The sequence below is a fragment of the Episyrphus balteatus genome, chromosome 2 (assembly GCF_945859705.1).
Source record: "Episyrphus balteatus chromosome 2, idEpiBalt1.1, whole genome shotgun sequence".
Lineage (NCBI taxonomy): Eukaryota > Metazoa > Arthropoda > Insecta > Diptera > Syrphidae > Episyrphus > Episyrphus balteatus.
This window is the reverse complement of record NC_079135.1, coordinates 29,580,854-29,606,787: the sequence shown is the minus strand read 5'-3', so window position 1 is coordinate 29,606,787 and position 25,934 is coordinate 29,580,854. Positions and strand designations below refer to the sequence as shown.

General features: G+C 31.7%; 4 protein-coding genes across 4 annotated transcripts in view; 2 read left to right on the top strand and 2 right to left on the bottom strand.

Moving 5' to 3' along the window:
• LOC129910916 (DDB1- and CUL4-associated factor 8) overlaps positions 1-25,934 on the bottom strand; it is a 144,958-nt gene that overhangs the window by 44,081 nt on the left and 74,943 nt on the right. The window lies entirely within an intron of this gene.
• Positions 1,329-17,624, bottom strand: LOC129910914 (E3 ubiquitin-protein ligase listerin). Its single transcript, XM_055988512.1, has 16 exons — positions 17,471-17,624; positions 16,621-17,402; positions 16,392-16,565; positions 10,867-11,875; positions 9,487-10,800; positions 9,194-9,426; positions 8,946-9,129; positions 8,696-8,885; positions 7,407-7,495; positions 7,058-7,344; positions 6,820-6,979; positions 6,650-6,761; positions 3,548-3,765; positions 1,783-1,974; positions 1,544-1,711; positions 1,329-1,467 (listed from the first exon to the last, which is right to left on the bottom strand). Exons 1-16 carry the CDS (start codon positions 17,516-17,518, stop codon positions 1,408-1,410), a joined length of 5,220 nt encoding a protein of 1,739 aa, XP_055844487.1. The 5' UTR covers positions 17,519-17,624; the 3' UTR covers positions 1,329-1,407.
• On the top strand, positions 3,806-5,105 carry LOC129910918 (uncharacterized). The gene is made up of 2 exons (XM_055988522.1): positions 3,806-4,666; positions 4,728-5,105. The coding sequence occupies exons 1-2, from the start codon at positions 3,862-3,864 to the stop codon at positions 5,018-5,020; spliced, it is 1,098 nt and encodes a 365-aa protein (XP_055844497.1). The 5' UTR covers positions 3,806-3,861; the 3' UTR covers positions 5,021-5,105.
• LOC129910922 (DAZ-associated protein 2-like) lies at positions 20,017-25,790 on the top strand. The gene is made up of 5 exons (XM_055988525.1): positions 20,017-20,150; positions 20,209-20,285; positions 20,408-20,737; positions 20,835-20,951; positions 25,578-25,790. The coding sequence occupies exons 1-5, from the start codon at positions 20,135-20,137 to the stop codon at positions 25,611-25,613; spliced, it is 576 nt and encodes a 191-aa protein (XP_055844500.1). The 5' UTR covers positions 20,017-20,134; the 3' UTR covers positions 25,614-25,790.

The following is a 25,934-nucleotide window of genomic DNA, read 5'->3' as shown; positions in this document are numbered from 1 at the left end:
TCGTTTTTTTCATACAAATCTTTGCGTTTGGCGATGAATTCTTACAGAACTTTCTTATTGGGCATCTAAAAGAAAATTAGAGAGCATGTAAAATAATCCAGAAACCACAAAACGTAAAGCAACAAAAAATGCGACTAAAACTCCGTTCTAGTTTTTTGCACAGCATCTATTCCCATACAGAAAAAGGGAATACGAATGGCAGAGATACGAACACTTTAAGTACTGTAATTTCTAAACGATAAATGATACAAGAAATCTTCTAAGGACAATATTATGTAAGATCAACTCAGTTACATATTTGAAGAACATGTTTTTTTTTAAATCCTACTATTTTTGAGATAGAAACGAAAAATCCGTTTTTGTGACCTTTGTGACTAGAACGGGTCTAGCAGACGGAGGGACAGGACTTTTCACAGATTGTAAACCACCTGTTTACCAACCTGTATGACAAAAATCAGATTGTTTGAAATTTTTTCCTTTCTTTGGCTTTTTTTTTTGTCTATACTGGGTTAATGGTTCTATGAGTGAGAACATGGAATCAGCCTTCAGAAAAGTTGGCAACTGTTTTGCGAGATGCGGTATTAACCAAAATTAGAACAACATGATGATATTTACCGATAGATCTTTATATTCGGCCTAATACGAATTCCATTCGTATCGCAAATTTGCTACGATTCCCGAAAAACAATCACGGAATCCGTTCGTAATGCAAAATTTATACTAAATCGCCAATACGATCGGATTTTGTGATTGTTTTTTTTTTTTGGAATCGTAGAAAATCCCGATACGAATGGAATTCGTGATAAGGCCGATTATCATTTTAAGACCAGAAAACACTCAATAACTTCATTTGTTGTTCACAGGTACCAAATAGATTGAACTGTTTCAAACAAAAACAATAAATCCCCAACAATTTATACGCGGATTGAAATTGTATGGAAATAGTTCATTCACGCGAATAACAGAATCCCACGCAGTGCTAACGACTTAAACTAAATTCCCACCGATATGAAAAGCTGAACCCGGCTGTTTATTTCGGTCACTATGGCGTATGTGGAACATTTTATTCTTAAAATGTCTATTTTCAAACAGTTACTATGGCGTATGTGGAACATTTTATTCTTAAAATTTCTATTTTTAACCAATTAACTTCAAGAACAAGGTTCATCACACACCTATGTGAACAAAAACTGAAATGCAAAATGCATTAAATAATTGACATCTTTCGCTTCATTAAAATCGATACAATATTCTAACAAAAAAATCATATCTTTTATAATTGAATAACTTGATTTCCTTTCATCTCCAATAAAAAATTAATTCAATAATAATATTATTATTATCAAGTGTTTATTGAAATAAAAACATTAAACTAGCACATAATGAAAGAATAGACACAATTTATTTTTAAAAGATATTTCTGCAAATGGGGCATGTTGATTTGCTGCTTGTCGTAAACCATTTATACTGAAAATTAACAACAAGAAAAAAAAAATATTGTCAGTAAGTAATACAGTAATTAATATATTGTTTTTAAACTAACCAAGCACGGACTATGGAACTTCTTTCGACAAGTTTTACAAGAAAGTTTAGGTAATTGGCAGGTATCTTGATGTATGACTGTATAACAAACATAACATTCTTCGACACCTTCAAACTTCTTGTCTAAATTATTCTTCCAAAGTGAAAGTCCATCGAAAATTGATCCATTCTATAGAAAAAAAAAGAAGACAAATTGAGTTAAAAAAGAGAGATACATATTTGTATAAAAAGTTCTCCAACCTGATGTGTAAGGAAAATTGTAAGTTGCATTGCAATATTTCGTGATGAAGCACGACCACCAATTTGCTTGCCACTTTCAACTTTAACACCACCCAGTGGGTAATTTGGAGCCAGAGTAATAATAAGTTCCATTCGTGCTTCATCAATCACATAAACAGCATTTACTTCGCGAGTCGATGTATGAACTGTTACCTAAAATAAAAAAAATAAAATAGGTAAGTTAAAAGTGTGGTTTGAACCTGGTAAAACATTTTTCAGGGTTTGGTCTTTTTGACAGCTGTAACTTGGTTAAGGCACAGTTTAGTTTGCTATTTCATAATTAACGACCATCAAGCGCGTTACAAGTTCAGTTCAATGGGTCCAAAACGAGATGGTTTCAGCAATGAAGCTCATTTTTGGTTTGGCATTTGGCAAAAATCATTAATTTTGAACGCATTAAGATAACGGTACAATTGAAGGAAACATCCAGGTCCATTAACACAATGATTTTTAAGAAAATTGTTTCACAGTGTATTTCGTAATCATTGACCGAAGATAGATTTTCGTAGAAAAAGGAATTTACAGAAAAAACATTTGAAGTAAAACTTTAAAAACTGTCCCTAATTTTGCTCAAAACAAGAACTATGACCACCTAAGTGTTTATAGGGCATTCTAAAATAAAATTGATTTATTTCTTATTTATTTTTATAAAGTATTAAAATTGTATGTTTTTTAGCTTTTATTGGTCAATAATAATATTTTATACATTTTTTCAGTGAGATATTTTATGTAAAACAGTAAAGGGACAAAATAAACCGACCAAACAATTTTTTAAAAAAATTATAAAAATTGAATGTATTATAGAACAACAAATAGTTTGTTTACTATAAAGGGTGTCCTCTCATCAGATAAGGAAAATAAAATGGGTTATTCTTGGGTATATTCTAGGAAAATAATGAGGACTCTTTGAATAATTCAAACGGTCCTCCTTGGTTTTGAACGCACGCTAGAGTCCGTTTTTTTTTTTTTTTTTAATTTAAATGGAAGGTTTAAGAATAAGCTTTCATTGCTTAACAAGAATTGTTATTTATGTGAAACAAACAATGTCATTTATTAAAAAAGTTAATACAGTAAGGTTGGGAGATCTTAAGGCCAATTTACTGGTCCATTTCTCAGAGATTACCGTACTCTTCATCAGGCACTTCTTCAATTCATGTCCGTACATGGTTGGAGCTTTATCTTGATGATAATATAGTACGAGTATATCTAGTTTGTTCAGGTGGAATATTCTCCCAAGGATCTGGTAAAACAATTTGCAAAACCTCCATCAATTTTCGGCAACCTTATGGATGACTTTTTTATTCATTATTATTATCTTATCTTATTATAAAGTAAAAGAATAAAAAAAACGTTATGTTTAAGACGCATTTTTCGAAGAAAACTGACCTCAAGTCAAAGTTAATTATCACAGACAAGAAAAATTGAACTGCCTTTAAAAAAATAATATCTGACCAATAAAAAAAGATATGAAAAGTTTTTAAACGCTCGAAAACAATACCTTACCTACAAAACATCACGTTTGCATCAGAAATATTTTTGATGCAAAAGCATAACCCGTTAATGTATTCATCCATAATACTAAATTCTTAGTCATACCATTAAATTATATGCGTTGTATTTCTTCTTGAAAACCTCAAGTCTAAAAAAAAAAACACCCTTTACATCCTTGAGGTGCGCTACATCAAAACCCCCATTCTTTCAATAGACTTCTGTGATAATCACTCACCTGCATATTGTTGTGTTTATCTTTGTCGTTCATCTTGCCAAGGGTTGACAATTCATCGTGGCATATGATTTCGGAAACGAAATTGGTCGTAAGCTTATCAACGAATACCTTTTGTCGAGAGTAAGAACCATTCCACCATTTGCGTACAACTGCTGGTAATTTACTCAGTGCCATTGAATAAAGATGACAAGCATACTTATCAATTTGTAAATTTTCACCTGGAATTAAAAAAAAAAATCAACAAAGAATTTAAAAAATTAATAAAATTCAATTTTCATTTTTTTTTTTAAATTGAAATTAACGTAATCTCGACAATGTCTAAATTTCAAGAAGAATTAACTTTCGATTGCATTCCCGATACCATTGATGAATTCGATTTAAATGAAAATGGACATTCTGTATTGGATGAAATCAATAGATGTCGACATTTGTACAAGAAACGTCAGGTTTTGAAAAGACAAAAGGCCATTGATATCAAACCACTCTACTATGAGCAGATGCGCAGAAGAGACCTTGTAGCCAAATATCCGGTTTATAAATTTTGGTATACTTCTCCAAAGCCACCAAAGAAACCAGATCCATGTAGTCATGTGGGTAGAATAATACTCGACAGAGATATCCTTACCAAAAATGAACACATAAGTTTCCTGGCTCAACCAAAAGCCGATTTGGGTCGCAAAGTAAAGCCTCCACAATGGACTTGCCAAAAGAGATATCTTCCCAATTGTACAACTCGGGTGGAATCTTTGGCACATCCGAAAACTATTCGTGTGCAACACAATTGCCATGATTTTCAAAATATATTATCCGTTCGACAAGCTACAAATTTGAGGAAAACTCTGCAGAAGCCGCCTCTGGAGTATACGGCCATTGAGAATGCAATAACGTATATTCATGAAGAACGTCGACTAAAGAATATCGTAAAGAGTGAAACCATTCGAAAATGTAATCAGATAAAGCAGAAACTTTTGAAAATTGAAAGAAAACAAATGTTGAAAATCATTTATGCCTTGTATGAAGTTATGAAGGAATTCCTTGTTGGTGATCAATTGGAAATGAGCTCGGATGAGGTGAATAGTTTGAGTAAAGTACTTGAGAGGAAAATTACTGAATTTTGTGGTTTGTTTGTTTTTTGAAATTTGAAAATTTACAATGTTACAAAAAATTTTTTTTTGTATAGATTGTGATGATAGTAGCTCAACAAGTCATGTTCGACAGTTGCTTAAAACAGTTTCTATAAACTTGGCAATTTGGATTGAAAAATTCACATCAAATTGTGGATTTAAAAATGCTCATGTTGATAAAGAATCTGAGGAAGACGAAAGAGTTAAATGCAAGGAGATGGAAAATCCAGAGTTTTTACTTCCAGTTGAAGATTACATTTCGTATCACAGCATGTCGACATCGGAAGACTTTGTGGATGCAGAAGAATTTGGTGGTGAAAATGAATATGAGGATGAAGGAAATTATTGAAGTTCTATTTTGTTGTATTTTGTATATGATTTGTATAAATTCTGGTATCATATCAATTTAGAAATTAAAAAATTGTAGATAAGTATTCTAAACGGGTTATAGGACAGTTATCAGAAAAATAATATAAAAATAATGCAAATAATTCAGCAACCAGACCTCCAAGAAACTCTTAAATAGAGCTAAAAAAAGACCTTTCTTTTGATATCTCTTTCGATGAATTTGGAAGTAATTTTTGAAAATGTATTTATTTTTTAGGCAAGGGGTACCCCTTGAATTTTTTTCGAAAATCCAAAAAAAAAAACCTCAATGCTCACTGTGAACTCATATCTGTAAACAAAAATTTATTTCGAGACATTCATGGCTTACATGATTTCGAATGTAAGAAATATAAATATTTCCATTGCAAATATGTATTTTTGTGAGTTATAGGTATTTGAAATAAAATCGGAAAATCGAAATAAAAAATGGTCACCCTGTGATGGTCTTTCAGTGATTAAAAATCTTAATTTTTCTTCTTATTTTTTTTTTTGCTATTTAACCTTACATAACCCTGCTAAAATTTTAAAGAAAAATGAAAAAATAAATTGCACGACTGGGGTCGCACGTACTTGCTCTTATGCTTAAAGTAACTCTAATGTTCAATCGTTTTATTCAAGAAATTTAAAATTTGATATTTTGAAGAAATTTCATAAGTAGTGTAAAAAAATAAAATCTGTTTTTATAATTAATAAAACATAGTTTTGAATAATCTTTTACAAAAAAAAAAAACGAAGTATGCCATTTTATTTCTTGCATATAAAGGTATTTTTAGAAAAAAAAATTCGAAAATCGTAGGAGTCGTTTTTTAAAAAAATAATTTTTTATAAATAAAAATTTTCTAACATTTTTCAAAAAAAAAGTTTGTATGCCATTTTGAAGAAATAATTAATTTACATATAAAAACGAAATTTAAAGATTTTTCGTCAAATCGTTTTCAAAAAATTGATTTTTCGAAAAAAATTTTTGAAATATTTTTTAACAATCCAAAAGTGTTTTTTGAAAATTTTCTTAAATTTTAAAATTACCTTTACTTAAAAGCTCTTGTATAAAAATTTTCGTTGATAGCGGATAAGTTTTGTACGAGTTATTCATAAATCAGAAAAACCGTTCTATGACAGGTACCGTTAATAACGGTACAAAAAATATTTTTTTTATTTCAAAAGTTGGCTTTTATGTGTTATATTTCACACAAAAATTTTAATCAATATCGTTAGAGTCGTTTTTGAAAAACATTAACTTTTCTATTTCCGTTATATGGCAGGTACCGTTAGTTTTGGTCATAAAAATAAAATTCTAATTTCCCCTCTGGGGAATCACCCAAAACTGCTAAATACCAAGTTGGAAGAAAATCACTTCACTCGTTTAGATAAAGACAGACACACAGACAGACAGAATTGCCGGACCCACTTTTTTGGCGTTCTCCATCATCGTAATGTCACGTAAAGTTGTTATTGATTTTTTTTACGAATCCTAAACTTGCCCTATAGATAGGTACTATACTATCGCAAGTAAAAAATCCTATGGGGATGGAAGAGTCGATTTTCTCAAAACCTGCTTGAAACAAAAGTTTAAACCAAAAATAGAACTTACTTTTAGTTTTTTTCCAATTAACATCTTTAAACAATTCATTATTCATAAGCTTTGAATCATGGTTCTTTAATATCTCAACTGGCATTGCACGAAATAGAAAATGAAGGAATTTCTAGAAATAGAAAAATATATTGAAAAATTTACTTAAACATTCTTCATTAGCATTTTACCTGATCAAATTTATTTTCCGTCAACCATGATGTGTACACAGATCTTAGTTCAACAGGAGCATTTGCGCATACATAAATGACACAATCCCAAAGGAATAGATACGAAAGACCTTCTTCTCTATCAATTGGTTTCATTTCAGGTAATTCCGTAAGTTTAAAACTAAAATAAAAAAAAAAAAACGAAAACAAAAATTTAACTAATAAAACAAATTATAAGTTTATTTTCTAAAGAAATTACGTAAACTCATCCAAGTATTTAATAATTGCAGCTTCATAGATTTCCATATGTTCTTGGAATCGACTTAAGAAATGCCATGGTGCCATTGTGCTACCCTCACGAGCTTTTGCATCGAGAGAATCTGTTGTTTTGTCAAATATTTCCTTATCATTTGCAATGAAGAATTTCGTTAGTTCGTTGAGTACATGTACAGATGTTATACGAAGGCTGTAAATTGGTGAAGATATTTTGCCCAGCAGAAATTTGGTTAGATCTTGTAGAGTGATCTTCTGATTGTTTTTGCTAGACTAAAATGAATTTTTAATGAATAAATAAAAAAAAACGAAAATGAGAATTGTAATTTATTTACGTTGTAGACAACAGCATAATCAAGGCTTTGAATAGAGGCGGCAATTTCATTAAGCGTTGTTAAGTAGCAGGAGGAATAGTTTTCAGAATCTGAAAAAAAAATTTAATTTGATCTCGTGAACAACAATTTGGGTTTCATTTTCGTATTTGAATTTAATAAAAACTTGTGTAAACTTTGTAGCTTAAATCTATGGAATTCAGGAATAATGGTTTAATATTTTATCGGGATTCGTGTGAGGTACACCCCACGACGAATATGGCTTAATACAGCTTCACTCTATTTGTTTTCTGGGGAAACTTTTTGGATTTTTGATACTTTAAGCCGAACTGGTTCAAAATACTTAGTATTGCAAAGACGGTCGTTTTTTTTTTTAATTTGTTTGAATCAGGCAGATGATGCTGAGATTCCACTCATCACGAATGCTTGCCATCAACTTTATTTCAATGAATTGGTGAATATTTATTTCCAGATCCTTATTATGGCTTTTTTAAAATGCCTATAGCCTATCAGCTCTGGATGGTTGAAGTTCTAGGTCTATTAGGTTGACTATTTGTGCCCGCTAAGTAGTGGAATGTTGATCTTTATCACCATTTAAATTTATAATAGGTGTGGCGAGAAACTCTCAAGCTTGATGAAAGAGATGAACCGACCTGATCCGAGAGATTTGTTAGCTAACGCCGACATTTAACCCGGATTGTGAGCGCTATTTTAAATACGCAAGCAGCTTTGTGTACTTATAATGGTGTTACCTTCTTGTTCTCGCACTGTTTGTGTTTTTTTTTTTATTTTAATTTTTTTTACTAAACCGTTCATGGCACTCCAGTGTTTCAATAATTGTATTGTTCAATCAGCAATAAACAGTTTATACCATTTTTAGAGTGCGTGTCCATCCTAAATAGGTCACTGTGGCGTATGTGTATTTTTTTTCTTTCGAAGAGGAACACAAACATTTTTATCACTCCTCAAATTATACTAATTGATTTCATAAAAATCAAGGGCTGTGATAAGGAGCAAAGGACTCAAGACGCTTCCTTGGTATACACCAACTTTTGGAACACCTTACTATCTTAGGAACATCCATATCAGATCTCGTGATAATATATCAAATACCTTTTCGAAATCAAATAGCACAATACATGCAAATCCCTTGAGGAATAACGATGTTTTCTAAATTCTGATTCTTAAACTTTAGCATCTGTGGTTGATTTAGCCGAAAAAAACCCGACACTTGTCTTCAGTTGAGCAAAACAAAAATTGCCCAAAACAATAGATAAAAAAAAAATACTCACCATCTGAATTTAAAGTAACAAAATTGTAAAAGCTTTTAAACAGCACAATATTGACTTCAGGTGAAAACAAATTCTCCCACTCATCTATCACATTTGAAAGCACCTCTGTTGAACTTTTAGTTTTTTCTGCTTTTATAAAATCAGCAAATGCTTTGTGTAGTTTATAAACTGCAGCTACAAATATTGAAACCTTTGAAAGGAAAGAACAATTATTATTAATCATTTAGAAACAAAGTTTTTTTTATCATACTTTTGAATTTCTATAATTTTCTATACTCTTCGAAACACTTAAAACCCAAGAACTCAATCCAAGTCTAATTGCATCCCAATTTTTGATTGTCAACTCATAGGGAAACCTTTCAAGAACTTCTGTTAAAAGTTTAATATATTCAACAGTTCGTGTTGCAGTTACAAACTCTTGTTTAGATACATCTCTGAAATGATAAAACAATACACATAAATGATTTCTTGCTTATATTTTTTTTTTATGATTCTTACGTATTATAAAGAAGTAGTTCTTTATTAATTTTCTTTTGATTCTCAGAAACCTCAGTTATGTAATTTAATGCAAGTGAAATAATTTGCCTATCAGATATCTCATTGGTTTCCTGATTGAAATTATTATTAATCAATAACTGAAGAACTACACACTTGTGCCAAACATCTCCACTTCTTCGTAGAATAAGATTATCTTGATTAATTACTTTTGGTGTTAGATCTGGCAATATAAACTTTATAGCAAAATATACATTAGATTCTATTGAAACATGATCGAAAAGTTATAGACAAACCTGCAACAAATTAACATAGCTGGCAAGGGATTCTCTAGTGATGAAATATTCAGTTAATTCTTCTAGCAATAAAATCAAGGCACTCTCTTCAAATTGTGCATACTGAGGTATATTAATCAAGAATGGAATTGCTCTAGTTGCAGCAACTTCATCAAATGCAGCATCTTTCAAAAGACGATCCTTGATTTCTTCCACTTGTTCCTCACCAAGACCTTGAAGCAGCAATTTGACTTTTTCCGAAAATTCCAACATAATAACCATGTGATCACTTGTTATCTTTAGACAATTGGAAACTAAAGATTCAGCTTGTGCAGCGATTTTCATAAGCTCCAAAGTTATGTTATACATTTTTTCAGTCCATTTCTTTAATAACGTCTCATTTGGATCACAGTAATCTTCTGTGCATTCTTCGTCATCGGTTGGCTTTTCAACTCGAAATACTTTAGCACCACAAACCATTTTCATAAGAGCTGTTACATTTAACAGATTTCTCTTAAAGAATTTACTAAACTCGACATCCTTACAAGAATCATCAGCTAATTGGTTGACGGCTATTTTTCCATTCATAGCTTCAAGATATGTACAGAATTTGGCAACATTCTTATAAATCTCATCAAAACATTCTTCGTTAGGCTTAAAAAGAACCTCCAAATATGAATCGATAATTTCATGACGTTTATCTTCATCTTCACTATTTTCCGTGGAACAAAGTATAAGTGAAGATGTAATATCGGCAACATTATGAATCTCACTGCAAGTCATTGTTTCCGATGATAAACGATTTGATATTATTTTTGTACATTTTTTGAGCAAAACATCATCCATGACTATGTCTTCGCTTGAAAGAGCATCCTGCCAGCAGGTTGTAATCTCCCACAGAGTGTCTTCAGACAAATCGTCACTTTTCACTTGATCAATCGTGAATTGGAAAAGTTTAATAAAGATTTCTTTTTGGGCTTTTTCTGTAGAATTCTTTGAACAAACAACTGGCATTATTTGTGCTATAAAACTACCACATGGATCGATCATGGTTTCGAATCCTTCAGGATTTGTTAGAGGTTTCGATATGATATCAAGTATTCCATCGACTGTTTTTTGATTGATTAATATATCACCAGAATCTGTTTGAAAGAAACATTTGTGAAGAAGATTGAATTTTTCCTTGGAATCATCAATGAGGACTTCATTGGCTGTGTTAAGAATTATTTGGATTATATGTTCTTGGGAGAGCATTTCCCTAACGTTGGGCTCAACACACATGGGATAAGATAAGAGACGTTGAAGTAAACATTGTTGAAGGGCTGGTTTTTTGGTCTGAAAATTGAAAAAGACAAAATTAAGAAAACAGATGATGCAAAGTGAAACAAAAACAACACTAACCTGCAAAAGTTTATCAATAAATTGTAGTTTTTTATCCATCTCCATATAGTTGAGTATTTCGAAAACGATTTCCACAATAACCTCGGAAGGTGCACCTGATGAGTTAGCAAGTAGTCCCGAAAATGAATTTAATGCATCTTCGATATCATTTTTGTCTGATAGTTCAACATAGAACTGAGAATCGGAATAAAGCTTTGTCAAGCTTCTGATTTGTGCTTCATATTGCAATGGATTTTCGTGGGACATATTGGTTAGACATAAACGCACCAATTTTACAGCTAATTTTCTTAAATCTTTTTGTACATAAGAAGGTATTGCTTTTGACTTGTGTCGATTTCCTCCATCAACAGTGTCTCCATCTTCATCTTCATCGCCAGCAGCAAATTTGACCTTGTGACTTTGTAGAGGAGGATTAGCCCAAAATAGATTATTTATTAGTGTAATAGTATTTTCGACATTAATTTCATTCAATTGTTTATTTTCAATGTCATCTGAAAGAGAAGCCCAAAATCCTGCAAGAAGTTTCGTGAATAATTCAGATTTAGAATTATCAGCCCAATAAGCGACCAATGCTGAAGTATGAAGAAAGATATATTTGACAGCGTTTCCTTGATTAGAACAAGCCCATCGAATAGGATTGTTGATAAGTTCTTCAAGAATAAATTGTGATAGTTGATTTATTCGTTCATTATCGTTTTCAGCAGAAGTAGAAGATGCACTAGAATTGAGTCGTTGGAGTATAAAACGAATGCATTCATAATAAGCAGCAGTTATAGATGAGCAATCTGATTTGGAAATTACTTTGGTCGATGTGATTGCCTCTTTCATGTCGGTAAAGAAAATCTTATGAAAATCGTCTAAGTTGATTTCTTGAAGACTCTCTTGAGTTATTTTCGATAAGAAGGGTAATAAATTTGGACAAACTGCTTCAGCGTTGCCATCACATGCATTACGAAGGAATGTTGTTAGTTTGGGTTGAACGTTCTTTTTGAAATTTATCGATTTATACCTGCAAAAATTGTATATTATAATCATTTTGTTTTAAAATCATGTTTCAGCTTAGAGTTAAATGGTTATTTGAAAAATCTTTAAACCAATAAATCAGACACACAGTTTTAAACTTATAGGGAAGTAATAGTTTAATAAATAGATTACAAAGCATATTTTTTCATAAAAATTATCAAAACATACAGGAAAAAAGAGATCTAATACAAGGGGAATGAAAAATTTGTCAACATTGCCATTCGAAAAAAAATGTTACACATTCGCCATAGGGACCGCTTAAGTTTTTGAGCTATTACAACTACTGACGATCACAATTTCAATGTAATGGTTTGTACCATCCACGCCTATTTTAAGCTTTCCCTTTTTTCTTTTTTTTGGTTTTACGAATAAAATAAAAAAAAATGAGGGTTTCCAACACTTTTTTATTTTCTATTTTTTCAAATTTTGTATATTTGTATTCAAATAAAATATGCCCTTACAATAATAAAGAAGGACACAATAAAAAACAAGGACACAATTTTGCAGAAATTTAAATCAGTTTATCAGGAGACATACGGAAACGAGAACAAAAACCAAGTACAGTTTCGAAATAATGGCAATAACATTTATCTGCTATTTCAAATTTTTTGAGAAAAATTAAAAATCAAAATTTAATGAAAGTTGTTAGTCGTTTTAGACACAATTGCAACAACTCGAATTAGGAATTTTAAGAAAATTCGTCAATCCCTTTGTGCAAGAGGCCATTCTTATGAGAAAAGTTCTTTTGCTGACTTTGCATTTCACTCTACAATAAGTAAAGCTTTATTTGTAATGCTTTAATGTAAAATATTGAAAACTAATGGAAAATCTTCTTCTTCTAAAATTTGAGCCAATCGAGAAAAATCATATTCACCCTAAGATTCTGAATTTTCTTGATTTTTAACTTTAAAATTTAATTGCAATATACAGCTATGGACAAAGAAATAGCACACTTTTGATTTTTCTTACAAAAATAGGATTTATTTGGGATCTTTTAACTTATATATGATAACTTTTATATCAGGGCATGCATTAGCTTATGTGGATTCATAAAATTAATAATTATAAATTATTTCATTTGAATTCAATTTTTAAAAATTATGATTTGTAGAGAATACCGTTTTCTTGTGGACAAGCAAATAACACACATTCCGAAAATCATAAAAATAATCATTCTTACAATTTCCAATAAATTCAATACTACTAAGTTAGTAACTTGTTAGTAGACCACGGTTTTTCAAAGTTCCTTGGCACCTCTTTGGTAAACTTTCAACTAAAGTCTGGTATCCACTTTGTGGAGTACGGTACCACGCTTCTTTGATTCTGGCCCAAAGATCGTTTGAATTTTCGAATTTTGTTTCTCCAAGCTTAACCTTGATATAAATTTATACATTTTCTATGGGGTTAAGATCGTGAATTTGAGATCGCTAGGTGCAAACATCGATTTTTTTCGTCCGGAATCCTATCTTGTATTATTTTTGATGCATGTTTGGGTCATTGTCATGTATAAATATCTAATTAACTGGCGAGAAATATGGTTCTTTGGTATTCGAATGTAATATTAAGACAAAAGAATTTATCAATTCTGCCATCCACCTAACCAATGGGTCCTAACCATGCCAGGAAAATGCGCCCTAGACCATCAAATCCTATCCTCCTAGTTTCATCGTCTTGAGACAATACTTTGGCTTGTCTTTTTTACATTTAGGGCGATGGACAAATGTTTTGTCATCGGTTCCAATTCGGTTAACCTTTATTACATCACTCCAAAAGACTCTCATTCAAAATTGCATGTTTTTATTCAGATGTTTTTTCCTAATGTTAGGCGATCTTTGATGTGTCTTTTTATATCATTGGATTTTTCTTGCTAACACGTCTATACAACTCAGCATCATTAAGTATCCTTCTTAAAAGTCTGCTTGACACTTTTTTCACCGAATTCTATATTTACTTCGGGCAAAATCGTGCGAGATGACTTAAAAGGTCGACATTTGCATTTCTTTGTGATTTTTTCTGCCTATTTTTTTCAAAAATACTTGTTATTTAAATAGTAGCAATAAAATAAATGCATTTTTGTTTGAAACTTTTGAACGAGGAATAAAAATTAACGGTTAAACAAATGTGTGCTATTTCTGTGTCTACTAGCGAAAGAGACAGGAAAAGCATTATATTGCTAGTGCAAACAAATATAGGAAATAACGGTACTTTTAAGATATTTTTGTCTCCATCACTTTATTTCGACAATATACCAAAAGAAAAAAAAATTATAAAAAGCATTCCTAGTATCTAAAATTCGATGCGCATGATTTTTCTCAATAGTGTGCTATTTCTCTGTCCATGGCTGTAGATACTAAAGGGGAATTTAAGGATTTGAAAAAAATCTTACTTGACATATTTTTAATTTTTGTAGGACCAAAATAAACGGTAGCAACTTGCCAAATGATCAAAATGAAAAGGTTGTCTTTTCCAAAAAACGGCTCAATTGATTTTAATTTAAAAAATACATTTAATGTGGAAAATAAGGTCGTACTCTTTTTAAATAGTTTTAAGTTCTAACGCAAGACTTAACGGATTAATGAATATACTTTTGAAATAAAAATAATATTTTTTAGTATGTTATTAACGGCTCTTGCCATAAAACTGCTTCTTGATTCCTTACACCATGAAAATTATGAAAAAAAATTCAAAGAACTAATTTTTGGATTAAAAAAAAAGTTCCAATTTTTTTTTTTTTTTTTTAAATCTATTTTTTGAAAAAGATGAATTTTTTTGAAACTTTGTTTTCTATGAGTTGGCTTATCTTTTCTGTTTAGTGGCATACCAATTATTTATTTTAAAATTTTTTTTGTTTTCACAAATTCTTTGTTGTACAAGAAATTAAATGGCATACTTGATTTGGAGGTCAAAACCTCCATAACTCGCGTTGGTTCACCTTGTAAAAAGGGATCTCAAATAGCAATCGAGAACGAAGATTACGCTCAGGAGCATACCAACAAACTAAAGAAAGCAAGAAAGGGCAATTGATTCGAAAGTCAATAATATCTCTTATGAACATAATTTCAAAATATATTCTTCTAGATTCAAGAGATTGAATTCCCAATAACAAACACCTCGAGCTATAAGAAGGCATATCAACATTTGAGTGGAGAATTTTGATAGCCATTCTGGTGAAACGCTTTTGAATCCTTTCAATTTCCATAGAATGAGTGTTATACATAGGGTTACAAACAATGCAGTAGTATTCCAAAATAGATCGAACGAAGCTAAAATATAGTGATCGTAACGAAAAGGATCTGAGAAATCTTTTGAGTTACGGTAATAAAACCAAGTATTGAGCTAGTCATTGTGATCGGAAAAATTTAATTTAATAGCCTTGTTTTATTGGTACTCAGTATTTTACTGAGTAAACATTTTTTGCTGTAAACAACAATAACACCGGCACACAAAAAAAAAAGTGTCATGTACCAGGAACCAGACCTATCTTTCCATATGGTTTTGGACCAATCAATTATAATTGATTACTTTTTATTTATTTATTAATAATCCTTATTGTTGAAGGGTCAAAAATGTATAAGTTTAGAAAAAAATTGTCTCTATAAAACAATAAATAAAAAACTTTTGTTTATTCTTAGCAATCTTTTGTTGTTGTTTCCCGTCTAAAATTTTACTGAGCTAAGTACTGAGTTACCAATAAAACACGGTTAATATCGAATATAACCCCAAGATCTTTTTTTTTTTTCAATAATTCTGGCTAGGTGTTTCACCTAGGCTATATGAAAACATTATTGGGAATTGAAATCGATAAAAAAACACACTGACATTTAGATGAAGGTCGTTAACTTCACACCAATCAAAAAGCCAATTCAGTCTCTTTGTAAATTAATGCAATAGAGAGTTAATTTGATTCTGATATGCAGTTTAATGTCGTCAGCATTAAACATTTGCAATAATTGAACAGATCCGGAATATCGTTAATGAAAATAAAAAACAATAGTGGTCCTAAATGGCTACCTTGCGGAACGCCGAAAGTTACATTCACGGAGTTGAGAAATAACTTCTTTCAAAAGAAATACTAATTTATTATAAAAGATTTTTTCGAAAAGTTTAGGTATTACAGAAATTTTACAGATCGGGCGATAGTAACAAATTTCATTCTTACAGCCTGATTTAAAAACTGGATCAATGTAGGTTAATTTCCAAGCATCAAGAAAAATACCAGGAACGGTTTAAAATAACTGAGAGTGGACAAGCCAGAGCTTTTGCACAATTTTTTAAAACTGTTGAAACAATTTCATCCGCTCTGGGAGGTTTATCATCGTTCAACATTCTCAATTCATCTTCAACTTCCTTAGAAGATATTTGTATTTAAAAATCAATCTAAATTTCCAAACGTTTTCTAGATCTAAAGAATTTCATTAAATTTTTCATTACAAAGTACAACCCAGTTCCGAAAATGCTGAACAATAACAAAACTTTAAATTCAAAATATATAAAGCACATACCAGTCATCATAGGTGTTTTGTAGAAGTAAAATACATCCCCATACATGCGATACAATCAATGGATCGCTATCATCCAAATTCTGAAAACACATGGGAATAAGTTGTCCTTTAATATCGTTTGTCAATTGTGGATGATATTGCAAAACATTATAAAGAAGTTCAAACCAAGCTGATCTATAATCAAAATTTTAAATTATTAAAATCAATTGTACCAAACTATTTTACTTACTTAATATGAGCTGTTCGATGTTTGGCAAAACTCCAGAATTTCTGATGTGCCAATAAACTCTGAATCTTTTCCATACTCGCCGACAAATCACAACCCGCCGTTTTCTCAAGGAAAAATGACAACAACTTAAGACTACAAGCCACAATCCGTTGATATTTATTCTCTGCATCTTCTGGTGTACAAGATTTGGCACTCGACACAGTCGAAGCTGTGTAAAAAGTCAAATTACGAACAATATATTCGAGTATTTCCTGTTGGCAGAATAAACAAACTTCCTGCAATTTATTGGGAGCAAAGACAGTTTGGAAACTTGTAGCAGCTACACTTGCTGCCGGTGGATAGTTGTCAAACTGACTACCCAACCAGACAGGTGTTAATTGTTTCAAATAAGGTGCAACAGCTTTGCGGCACTTGGACACAATTAAATTCTGAACATTTTGAGCACTTTCTCGTACTCGATGGTCGACGTCATTGGCTAGATTGTGATAGAATTTTGGCCACAATGGCAGAATGCCTTTGACAACGTCAACATCGGATTCTGTGAGAAGTTCGGTGAATTCTTGCAAAGCTTTCACTTTGGTGATGGGATCTTTTTTTGACATTTTGCGTAGCACTAATTGGAATTGACTACTAACACTGGAATCAAAAGTTTCGGGTAGTTTGTCGGTAGTTGTAAATCCTGGAGCGAATGGTATCATTCCAAGATCGGAGTGTGCAGAGAAACCAACGAATGCTGGCACTGAAGTGCCCAAAAGTTCAGCACTTCGTCCACTGTTGGATGGCTGTGAGGAGATGTTTTGTATATTTATTAGTTGTGTGTTTAAAGGGATTTTATGTATTTTTGCTTTACCTTTGCATTGTTTTTTGTTCGTTGTACTTGTTTTGTTTTTCCGCCCATGATGAATGAAGAATTTTTGTGAAATCTTTTTTTTGGGGAAAATAAAATGCGCACGAACTTTTGATGATGACAAGTAGCTCTCGCAGACAGAAGATGTCAAAAAGTAGGCTTTCGGTAAAAAGGTTTGTTTGTTTTGAGATATTCGATTATGCTACAGACACAGGGTGTTTTAGAACTAATATGGCAGTTATGCTTTTACTACAGTGAAATACTCCATGTGAAGCCTGGTACGCTGCTCGCGCTAAATTTTAGCCGAGATAAAATTCCCATACAAGTTATCGATAATTTGTATGGGATCCATTTTATCTCGGCTAAAAATTTTCGATAATTTGTATGGGAGCTAAAATTTAGCGCGAGCAGCGTACCAGGCTTGACAAAGAAAATTTCACCTGTCAAAATTAATCAGCAGAACTTTAAAGGAGTTCGACATAAAAATTAGTTTTGGCAGATTAGAGTTGATGGTCTCCTAATTCAACACGAAAAATTTTGAAGCGAAGCAACAAAAAACGTTTTTATATGAAAAATCCAACCCTCATCCATTGCCATCATCAATTTTTCAGCGTTTTGGGACATTTTTTCATGCAAAAATGCTATCGCGAATGTTTCTTTTATCGTTCTGCAGTTTTTGGTTTGGGAACGGCTTTCCCGAAAACGTTTTTGAATGAAAAACCCCAACTACACTTTTGCACTTTTGCTATAAAGCCTGGTACGCAGCTCGCGCTAAATTTTAGCTCCCATACAAATTATCGAAAAATTTTAGCCGAGCTAAAATGAGTCCCATACAAATTATCGATAACTTGTATGGGAATTTTATCTTGGCTAAAATTTAGCGTGAACAGCGCTATTAAAAAAATGAAAATTGTTAAAGCCTGGTACGCTGCTCGCGCTAAATTTTAGCCGAGATAAAATTCTCGTACAAGTTATCGATAATTTGTATGGGATCCATTTTAGCTCGGCTAAAAATTTTCGATAATTTGTATGGGAGCCAAAATTTAGGGCGAACAGCGTACCAGGGGTCGAATTACGGCACACGATTACGATCATACGTTAACGTTTTGACTATTTCTCTCTCTATTTAATCAGTAGAAACAAATAAGGACGCATAGCAACCATACCCCAACTAACATTTCAGCTTCGGTTAAAGCCTGGTACGCTGCTCGCGCTAAACTTTAGCTCCCATACAAATTATCGAAAATTTTTAGCCGAGATAAAATGGATCCCATACAAGTTATCGATAACTTGTATGGGAATTTTATCTCAGCTAAAATTTAGCGCGAGCAGCGTACCAGGCTTAAGGTATTACAAAAGCTACATTTCAGCTTCTTTTAGACTTTAGTAAGGTTGTTGGGCATGGAAAAAGGAGAACGTTATACAAGTTTGACCCTCTATAAGAAGTTTAAACGAAGCTTTACCGAAGCTCTACCGAAGCTTTGAGATTTGACAGATAGCTTCGAAAGAGCTTGTATAGCTCTTTAATACATGTCTTATCGAAATTAAAAAAAACAACTACAAAAACAAAAAAGAATTCTTTTTTAACTGGTTTTTATTTTATTTTAAATCATGAATTTTATCTTTTGACCTGAAATTATATATATTATTCCATTAGTTTTAAGTATATCTATTGATAATAATTTTAAAAGTATATAATTTTTTTTACCGCACCCAGGAATCGAACTTCGACCTACTTGGTGGCAGTCGGCCACTCAACCCACTCGGCCATCCTAGTATATTCATTAATGAAATCAAAAACTTAATCAGTTCAAATAGCAGAAATGTCAAAAAATGTCTGAGCTAAATTATTCAATGTCAAAACCAAAAAGTGTCCGAGCTAGATTATTCAATATCAAAACCAAAAATCAAATACTAAACTTGGTCATTTCTGTAAAGCTCCTATAAACTCACTAAGCAGGCTTTTCCGAAAACAAACTTTTTTCGTTTAAGTTTCTTTAACAGTATTTAAACAACTTATTAGAAGTTGTTAAACAAGTTCGAACTTCTATAAGCAATTAAATTCTGAAGCAAGCTCAATACAAGCTGTATAAAAAGTAGTACCTGTGAAATCTCAATTTATAGAAGCTGTTGTGCTAGTTGGGACGTTAACGAACGTATGCCGTAGTTCGACCCCAGGCTTTAACGCAGGATTTATTTTTGATAAAGCCTGGTACGCTGCTCGCGCTAAATTTTAGCTTCCATACAAATTATCGAAAATTTTTAGCCGAGATAAAATGGATCCCATACAAGTTATCGATAACTTGTATGGGAATTTTATCTCAGCTAAAATTTAGCGCGAGCAGCGTACCAGGCTTAAGTAATGCAACTTTTAAAAGCTATTACATTTGAAAATTCCATACTTTAGCATTTTGACACACCCTACTGTACATGTCACAGTACACAGTACTGTGTACATGTAGCACATTTGTCTCTAAACAAACACCTCCAGTACAGACCTAGGTAGTTTCGATAACACACATTTTTGTCATTTTTCTGACACACAAAACAAGCAAAGCAAAACGTCAACTTGTCACTTCGTCTTCGTCACCCCAAGAACCAGAGACGAAACACGAAAGAAAAATTATCGATTTAATTCTATTCGAGTTGAGTGTTTTTTTATTTGGAATGGCTGACAACAAAAGTATTCAAAATTTAATAAGTTACTTTTATTATTTACTTAATTATATTCCAATTCATAGATGATAATTATCCCCAATTGCCAAGTGCCCCAAACGGTGGACAACAACAATTCCAATTAGATCCTAGTCTTTACCACGTAAGTTTTTTTTTTTTTTGCTGCCTTTAGACAAATCACAAAAATATTTCTCTTCTTTCTGCCCGCTGAAACTTTTTTTTTCAATATCATATATATTTTGGGAAATTATTTTATATTAATAGCGACCTCCTCCACCAACTTACGAGGAGAGTCAACGATGGAATCCACAGCCAATGTATGCTCCACAGCAAGGTGGTGGCAATTTTTATCCTTCGATGAGTGGCAACCCTCCGCCCTATGCTGGTATCCAGCAACCCAGTTTGCAATATGCCCAACAACAACAACACCATCAACATCAACACGCATTATCAGGATTTGCGCCAAATCATCCTCAATATGCATTCAATTATACTCCCCAACAACAGCAGCAGCAAATGCCTGCAGGAGCACAAATGTCACCACAACAGCAGATTTCCAATAGAATGGCTTCGGTCAATATAAACCAATATCCGGTGAGTTCGATGATGAATTTTTAAAACGTAGTTTAATAGTAGTTATGAAATATAATGGCTTTTTTGTTTTTGTTGTTGTATACTTGGATTTTTGTAGACTGTTACATTTGATGGTGGGGCACGTTTTACTGGACAAGGAGCTATAAGTATACCACCCCCACCTCCAGGTTGTGCACCAACTCCTGAACAGCTAGCCGCACTTCAAGGACAACCGGTGGGTGTTGTATAAATTTAAAAATATATATTTCAGATTCAATTTAGAGGAGTTTTTTTAAAAATTCTAAAATAGTAAACAATAAACCTTTTTGAAATGTCAAGATAAATTTAGTATTCAAGATAGAAACAAAATTTAGGGGTAGATCAAGATTTTGTTATGTGTAAAAGTAATTCATCAAAATTACGATAACGTAGTATACATAATTCTAAGGACAATCGTTTTATAAAATAGAGCCCCTTTTCAGCTTAGTTGTTCTTCGTTTAGTTACTAAACTGGATATACATATGTATATGACGAAGGAATAGTAGTAGATCCCAATCTAATCTCCGATTAGGTAGGATAGAATAATGGTCATAACCACTAGACTGATTCAAAAAAATATTTTTTTTTGTTCAAAGCATTGCCGAAAATATTGTTGGAAATGACGAAAAAAAAAATACTGTAAAAGTTTCAGCCCTTAATACCTTAGTACCGCCGCATCGCAAATTTGTATTCCCCATATGATTTACATGGGAAAGATTGTGTTTTTGAGTTTGGAATTTTATAACTTTGTAACGGTTCATCAAAAAAATCATTTTCTTGTATAAACGTATATTAAACGCTCTACAAAATTTCATTTATAGAATTAAAAAAAAACCGACGCGAAAAATTAATTAAAATATTTTTTAGTTGAAAAAATGAATAATTCGAATTTATTGAAGAAATCTAATATGATAGTATAAGGGGTTTGAGAGTTATATAAAATGATCTGTGAAACCAAAACACAAAATACAAATATTCGAAAAGTTTGCCAAATTTTTGTAAAAACCTAATAGTTTCGTCAACAAAAATGACGAAAAAATTACATTATATATTTTAAAGTTGAATAACTTTCAAACGGGGCAGTTTATAAAAAAAATTAATAAGAGCTTTTTTGTAGAGCGTTCAATTTTATACAAAAAGAAAACGAAAAATCTAGCCTTTTTGATGAACCATTAAAAAGTTATAAAATTCCAAACTCAAAAACACAATCTTTCCCATGTAAATCATATGGGAAATAGAAATTTGCGATGCGGCGGTACTCAATGTGAATATTAAGGGCTGAAACTTTAACAGTACTTTTTTTTCGTCATTTCCAACAATATTTTCAATAATGCTTTGAACAAAAAAAAAATGTTTAATCAGTCTAATAAGCACACCCTAACTCGTTGTTCCAATTATAATTGGAGAAGTTTTTAAATTATTCAGCCCTATCGATGTATCCGTTCAGCGAAAATTCCGAAACGATAGCACGTTCCGATCAGAATTTAGATTTCTTTCAAGGTATCCACTTCTGAACAAAAGTATACAATCGCATTCATTTTACACTAGTGTCAGCGAGATTAATTCAATAAGTGAAAATCCTTGTGATTCTTAAGTCTGCTACATCTATATTTCAACCAACCTCTCTTTATGATGCTTTGTCGTTGTTTTTCTTAATCTGTACTAAATAATCAAAATCATGTTTAAATATTTATATATATTAGGGTGGTCCTTAGGAAAGAAAAATTGGGGACGTCCCCTAGATTGGTTCCAAATCAGGAAAAAAAAAATGCCCTATTTTTTTCAAATTATTATTCCTAACCCTATTTCATTAACGGCCGATTTCTTCACAGAGTCCTAACGCTAATACCGGTCCTAGTCTTAAAGTTAGTACTCAAATCAGTACCAACTCATTTCTTCACCCAAGTACTAGGTCCTAAAACTGTCAATTTAGGACCGAGTACTAGTTAGGACCTGATCCTAGCTAGCTCCTCAAAATCGATTAGTACCTGGTTATTATACCAATCGTTAGTACTCAGATCGGTACCAAGTGATTTCTTCACAAAAGTACTAAGCCTTAGTACTGTCAAATTGGTACCGAGTATTAGTTAGGACTCGGCATTTATTAGGACCTAAAAATCGGTAGTCTAGCGGTTAGTACTTCAATCAAAGCAATGGATGTAATTATTTTTAGGAGATATCTGGCAGATTTTTTAATTTCTTGGGTGTTGTTGCACTTGACAAGTGCGTTTCTATTGATTTTAATGATTTGGATGATTTTGTTTTTATTTACCAAAAACATAATAACCGATTTTTTGCATTAGATATAATTCATGAATTAGAACGACAAATACGTTCATCTGCCGTGAAAAATTGCAATAGCAAAGCAATTTTTGAATAAATTATTATGAAAAAAAATCGTTGGCACTGCATTTCTGATAGGAAAACCATGGTTAAGTATAAATATAAATGGAGTCACCTACATACAATATTCACTCAAAATATTACCTTTCGGTACCATTTTACGGGCAGAGGACAGGTTTTAGAATTCGTGATGGCCAAATTACATATAGTATTGAAGATTATGCTCAAACTTGTCTTCATTCTGTTCGTCCTATGACTGTTATAAAAAAAAACTGTACCAAAACAATAAAGCTGCAGTTTTTCTAAAACGTTGTTTTTATTTAGATATGAATGTACATTATGAACAAACATCCGCATAGTAATCGTCTTTTTTATTACTTATTTTAAAATGATTTTTTTTCGGTCGGCGACTTTAGGCAATAGCCAACCTATATTCGTGGGTGAACTAGTAACCAGTCTTGCCGACACTTTTGTATACGATCCAGACATTATCTTCATTCTTGATTGTGACAGTTCTTAATAGAAATTATATTCTGTTCTTGTTGGCTTCTTTTCAATCTTCACATCTTTTTTAAAAATTATTTTAATGATAATTTCATTAATTTACTGTTTTTTGTATATTTTTCAAGTTTAATTTGCTGAAATATCAAAATTAAATATTTCAAACATCAAAATATTGTCAGAATGACAGTTAGACCAGTTTTATACGTATTAATTCTTAGCACTGCGTTGTGAATTTAGATCAGGTCCTATATATGTGAAGAAATGCTCGGGTCCTAACTTTTCCTTAGGACCGAGTACTAGTGCTAGTACCTGGTCTAGCTAGACCGGGTACTAAGCTGACTTAGGACTAATGTGAAGAAATTGGCCGTAAGAAGTTTATACATACGTATAAATGATCAAAATTCCGCCATTTACCCAACACTGGACACAGAATATCGTGATATTTCTCACATTTTTCTGTTCTCACGATCCGAAATAAAAAAATTCTCATACAGATACTGAAAATTTCAGAATGAAATTATTTTTTTTTCACTTTTTATCATTCGTGAGAAATCGTAAAATATATGGCAGTCCGGAAGCGTCCCGAATCATTCTGAAAAAATTTTATTCACACAAAACTGTCAGTTTTGTACGAATAAAACGCTTTCAGAATGATTCCGGACGCTTCCGGACTGCCAATCGAAAACGCCAATAATTTCTTAAAAACTATCCGTTTGCATTGACGTGAAAATTATTTTCTTATAACTGGTTTTTTACTGCTACGCCATGCGCCGTCTCAACTTTGACCTACGTTACCAGATAATCAGAGATACCGCCAAACCAGGATGGTGTGTCGTCACAACGAGATGCATTATCAATCACTTTGGTGTCGGTAAAAAACAAAAACCCTTTTTATGACTTTTTATTGCCAACAAAAATTTCGGGTTTTTCCATCTGTGTTCAATCAAAAGTTCAAAAAAAAAAAAAAAAAAACCTAGAATCTCTAAAAATTTTTGTTCTTGTTGTTCTTGTTCTTAAAATGTTCTTATCTAATTTCAATTAAAAAAAATTCTGAAAATCGAAAAAAATTCCACTATTATCTAAAAAGTGTTATCCAGGCTAAAATGTACTCTAGAAAATGCCAACCGATTCAGAGCACATCGAAGCTGAAATTAAGGATTAAATTGGTGTCTGAAAGTGTCATGTGGGTATATTTTTAAATGGTCTGCTTTTAGTTTAAGAACTTTACATGTACTCTGATTGCCACTTTGTTCGATATTGACTCTATTATCTACATCCATAATCAATACCAACGTTTCCTATGCTATATGCTATATTTTCTCTGTAAAAATTAATTTGTTAAACTATTGTTCAATAAATAACTTAGTTCTCAATATATTCTTCTGGAAATTTCTCCTCTTGGTGGAATAATATTTCACACACTTCGTCTTCAAAGAAAAAAACGAAAAACATTTATGAACTTTCTTTTTAAACTTTCAATGCGGGCATTATGATTCCACTATGAAAGTTCATAAATGTTTTTTTTTTCTTTGAAGACGAAGTGGCAATTAGAGTACATGTAAAGTTCTTAAACTAAAAGCAGACCATTAATCATCATAACTAGAAGAGAAGTGTGTACGTCCAAAACAGCATTTTCCATTGGAATCTATACTGAAGACAAAATTTAGGATAAAGAATAATTACACCTTGACATTAAATTATTCGTTCTATCGAAGCAAAGTGCACAGCAATGTTTTAGTTTCATTGGTTAACAGCATCAGTTAAGTTTTGCAATGAACAACTTCTAATTTTTTTGTATTTTACCTCAAAACCACGACCGAATAGCCGCTATTTCTGCCGTAAGTCGCACTTTCTGAATTAGATATTCCAGGTTTTTACCTTCCTTAAAATTTTTTTTTACAACATTTTTAGAAAGTTTCGCTTTTGAAAATATTTACTTTTAAATTTAACCTTTTATTTTGTTTTACATTTAAGGTGATACTGAAGAAGAAAAAGAATTCATTTTTCTAAAGGACTTCCGTGTGTGTAATTTGGTGTAGTATCTCAGCGCAAATAAATATTTTCTTTGTATTTTGCGACAGAAGAGTTTTATAATCTTCTTGTTCTTCATATTCCATGTGTTATTGTTAAAATTAAAATTAATAAACAAAAAAATAAATAATAAATTGACAAATAAATAAAACTTATCTTATAAACAAACAAACATGGTTTTCTTTTTTTTTTTTTGTTTCTTTCATTAACATGAATATATTTCGATAAAATTTTGTGTACATGGAGAATATATTCACGATAAATTACAAGGATGTTATTTTTATTTTATTTGATGCCGTT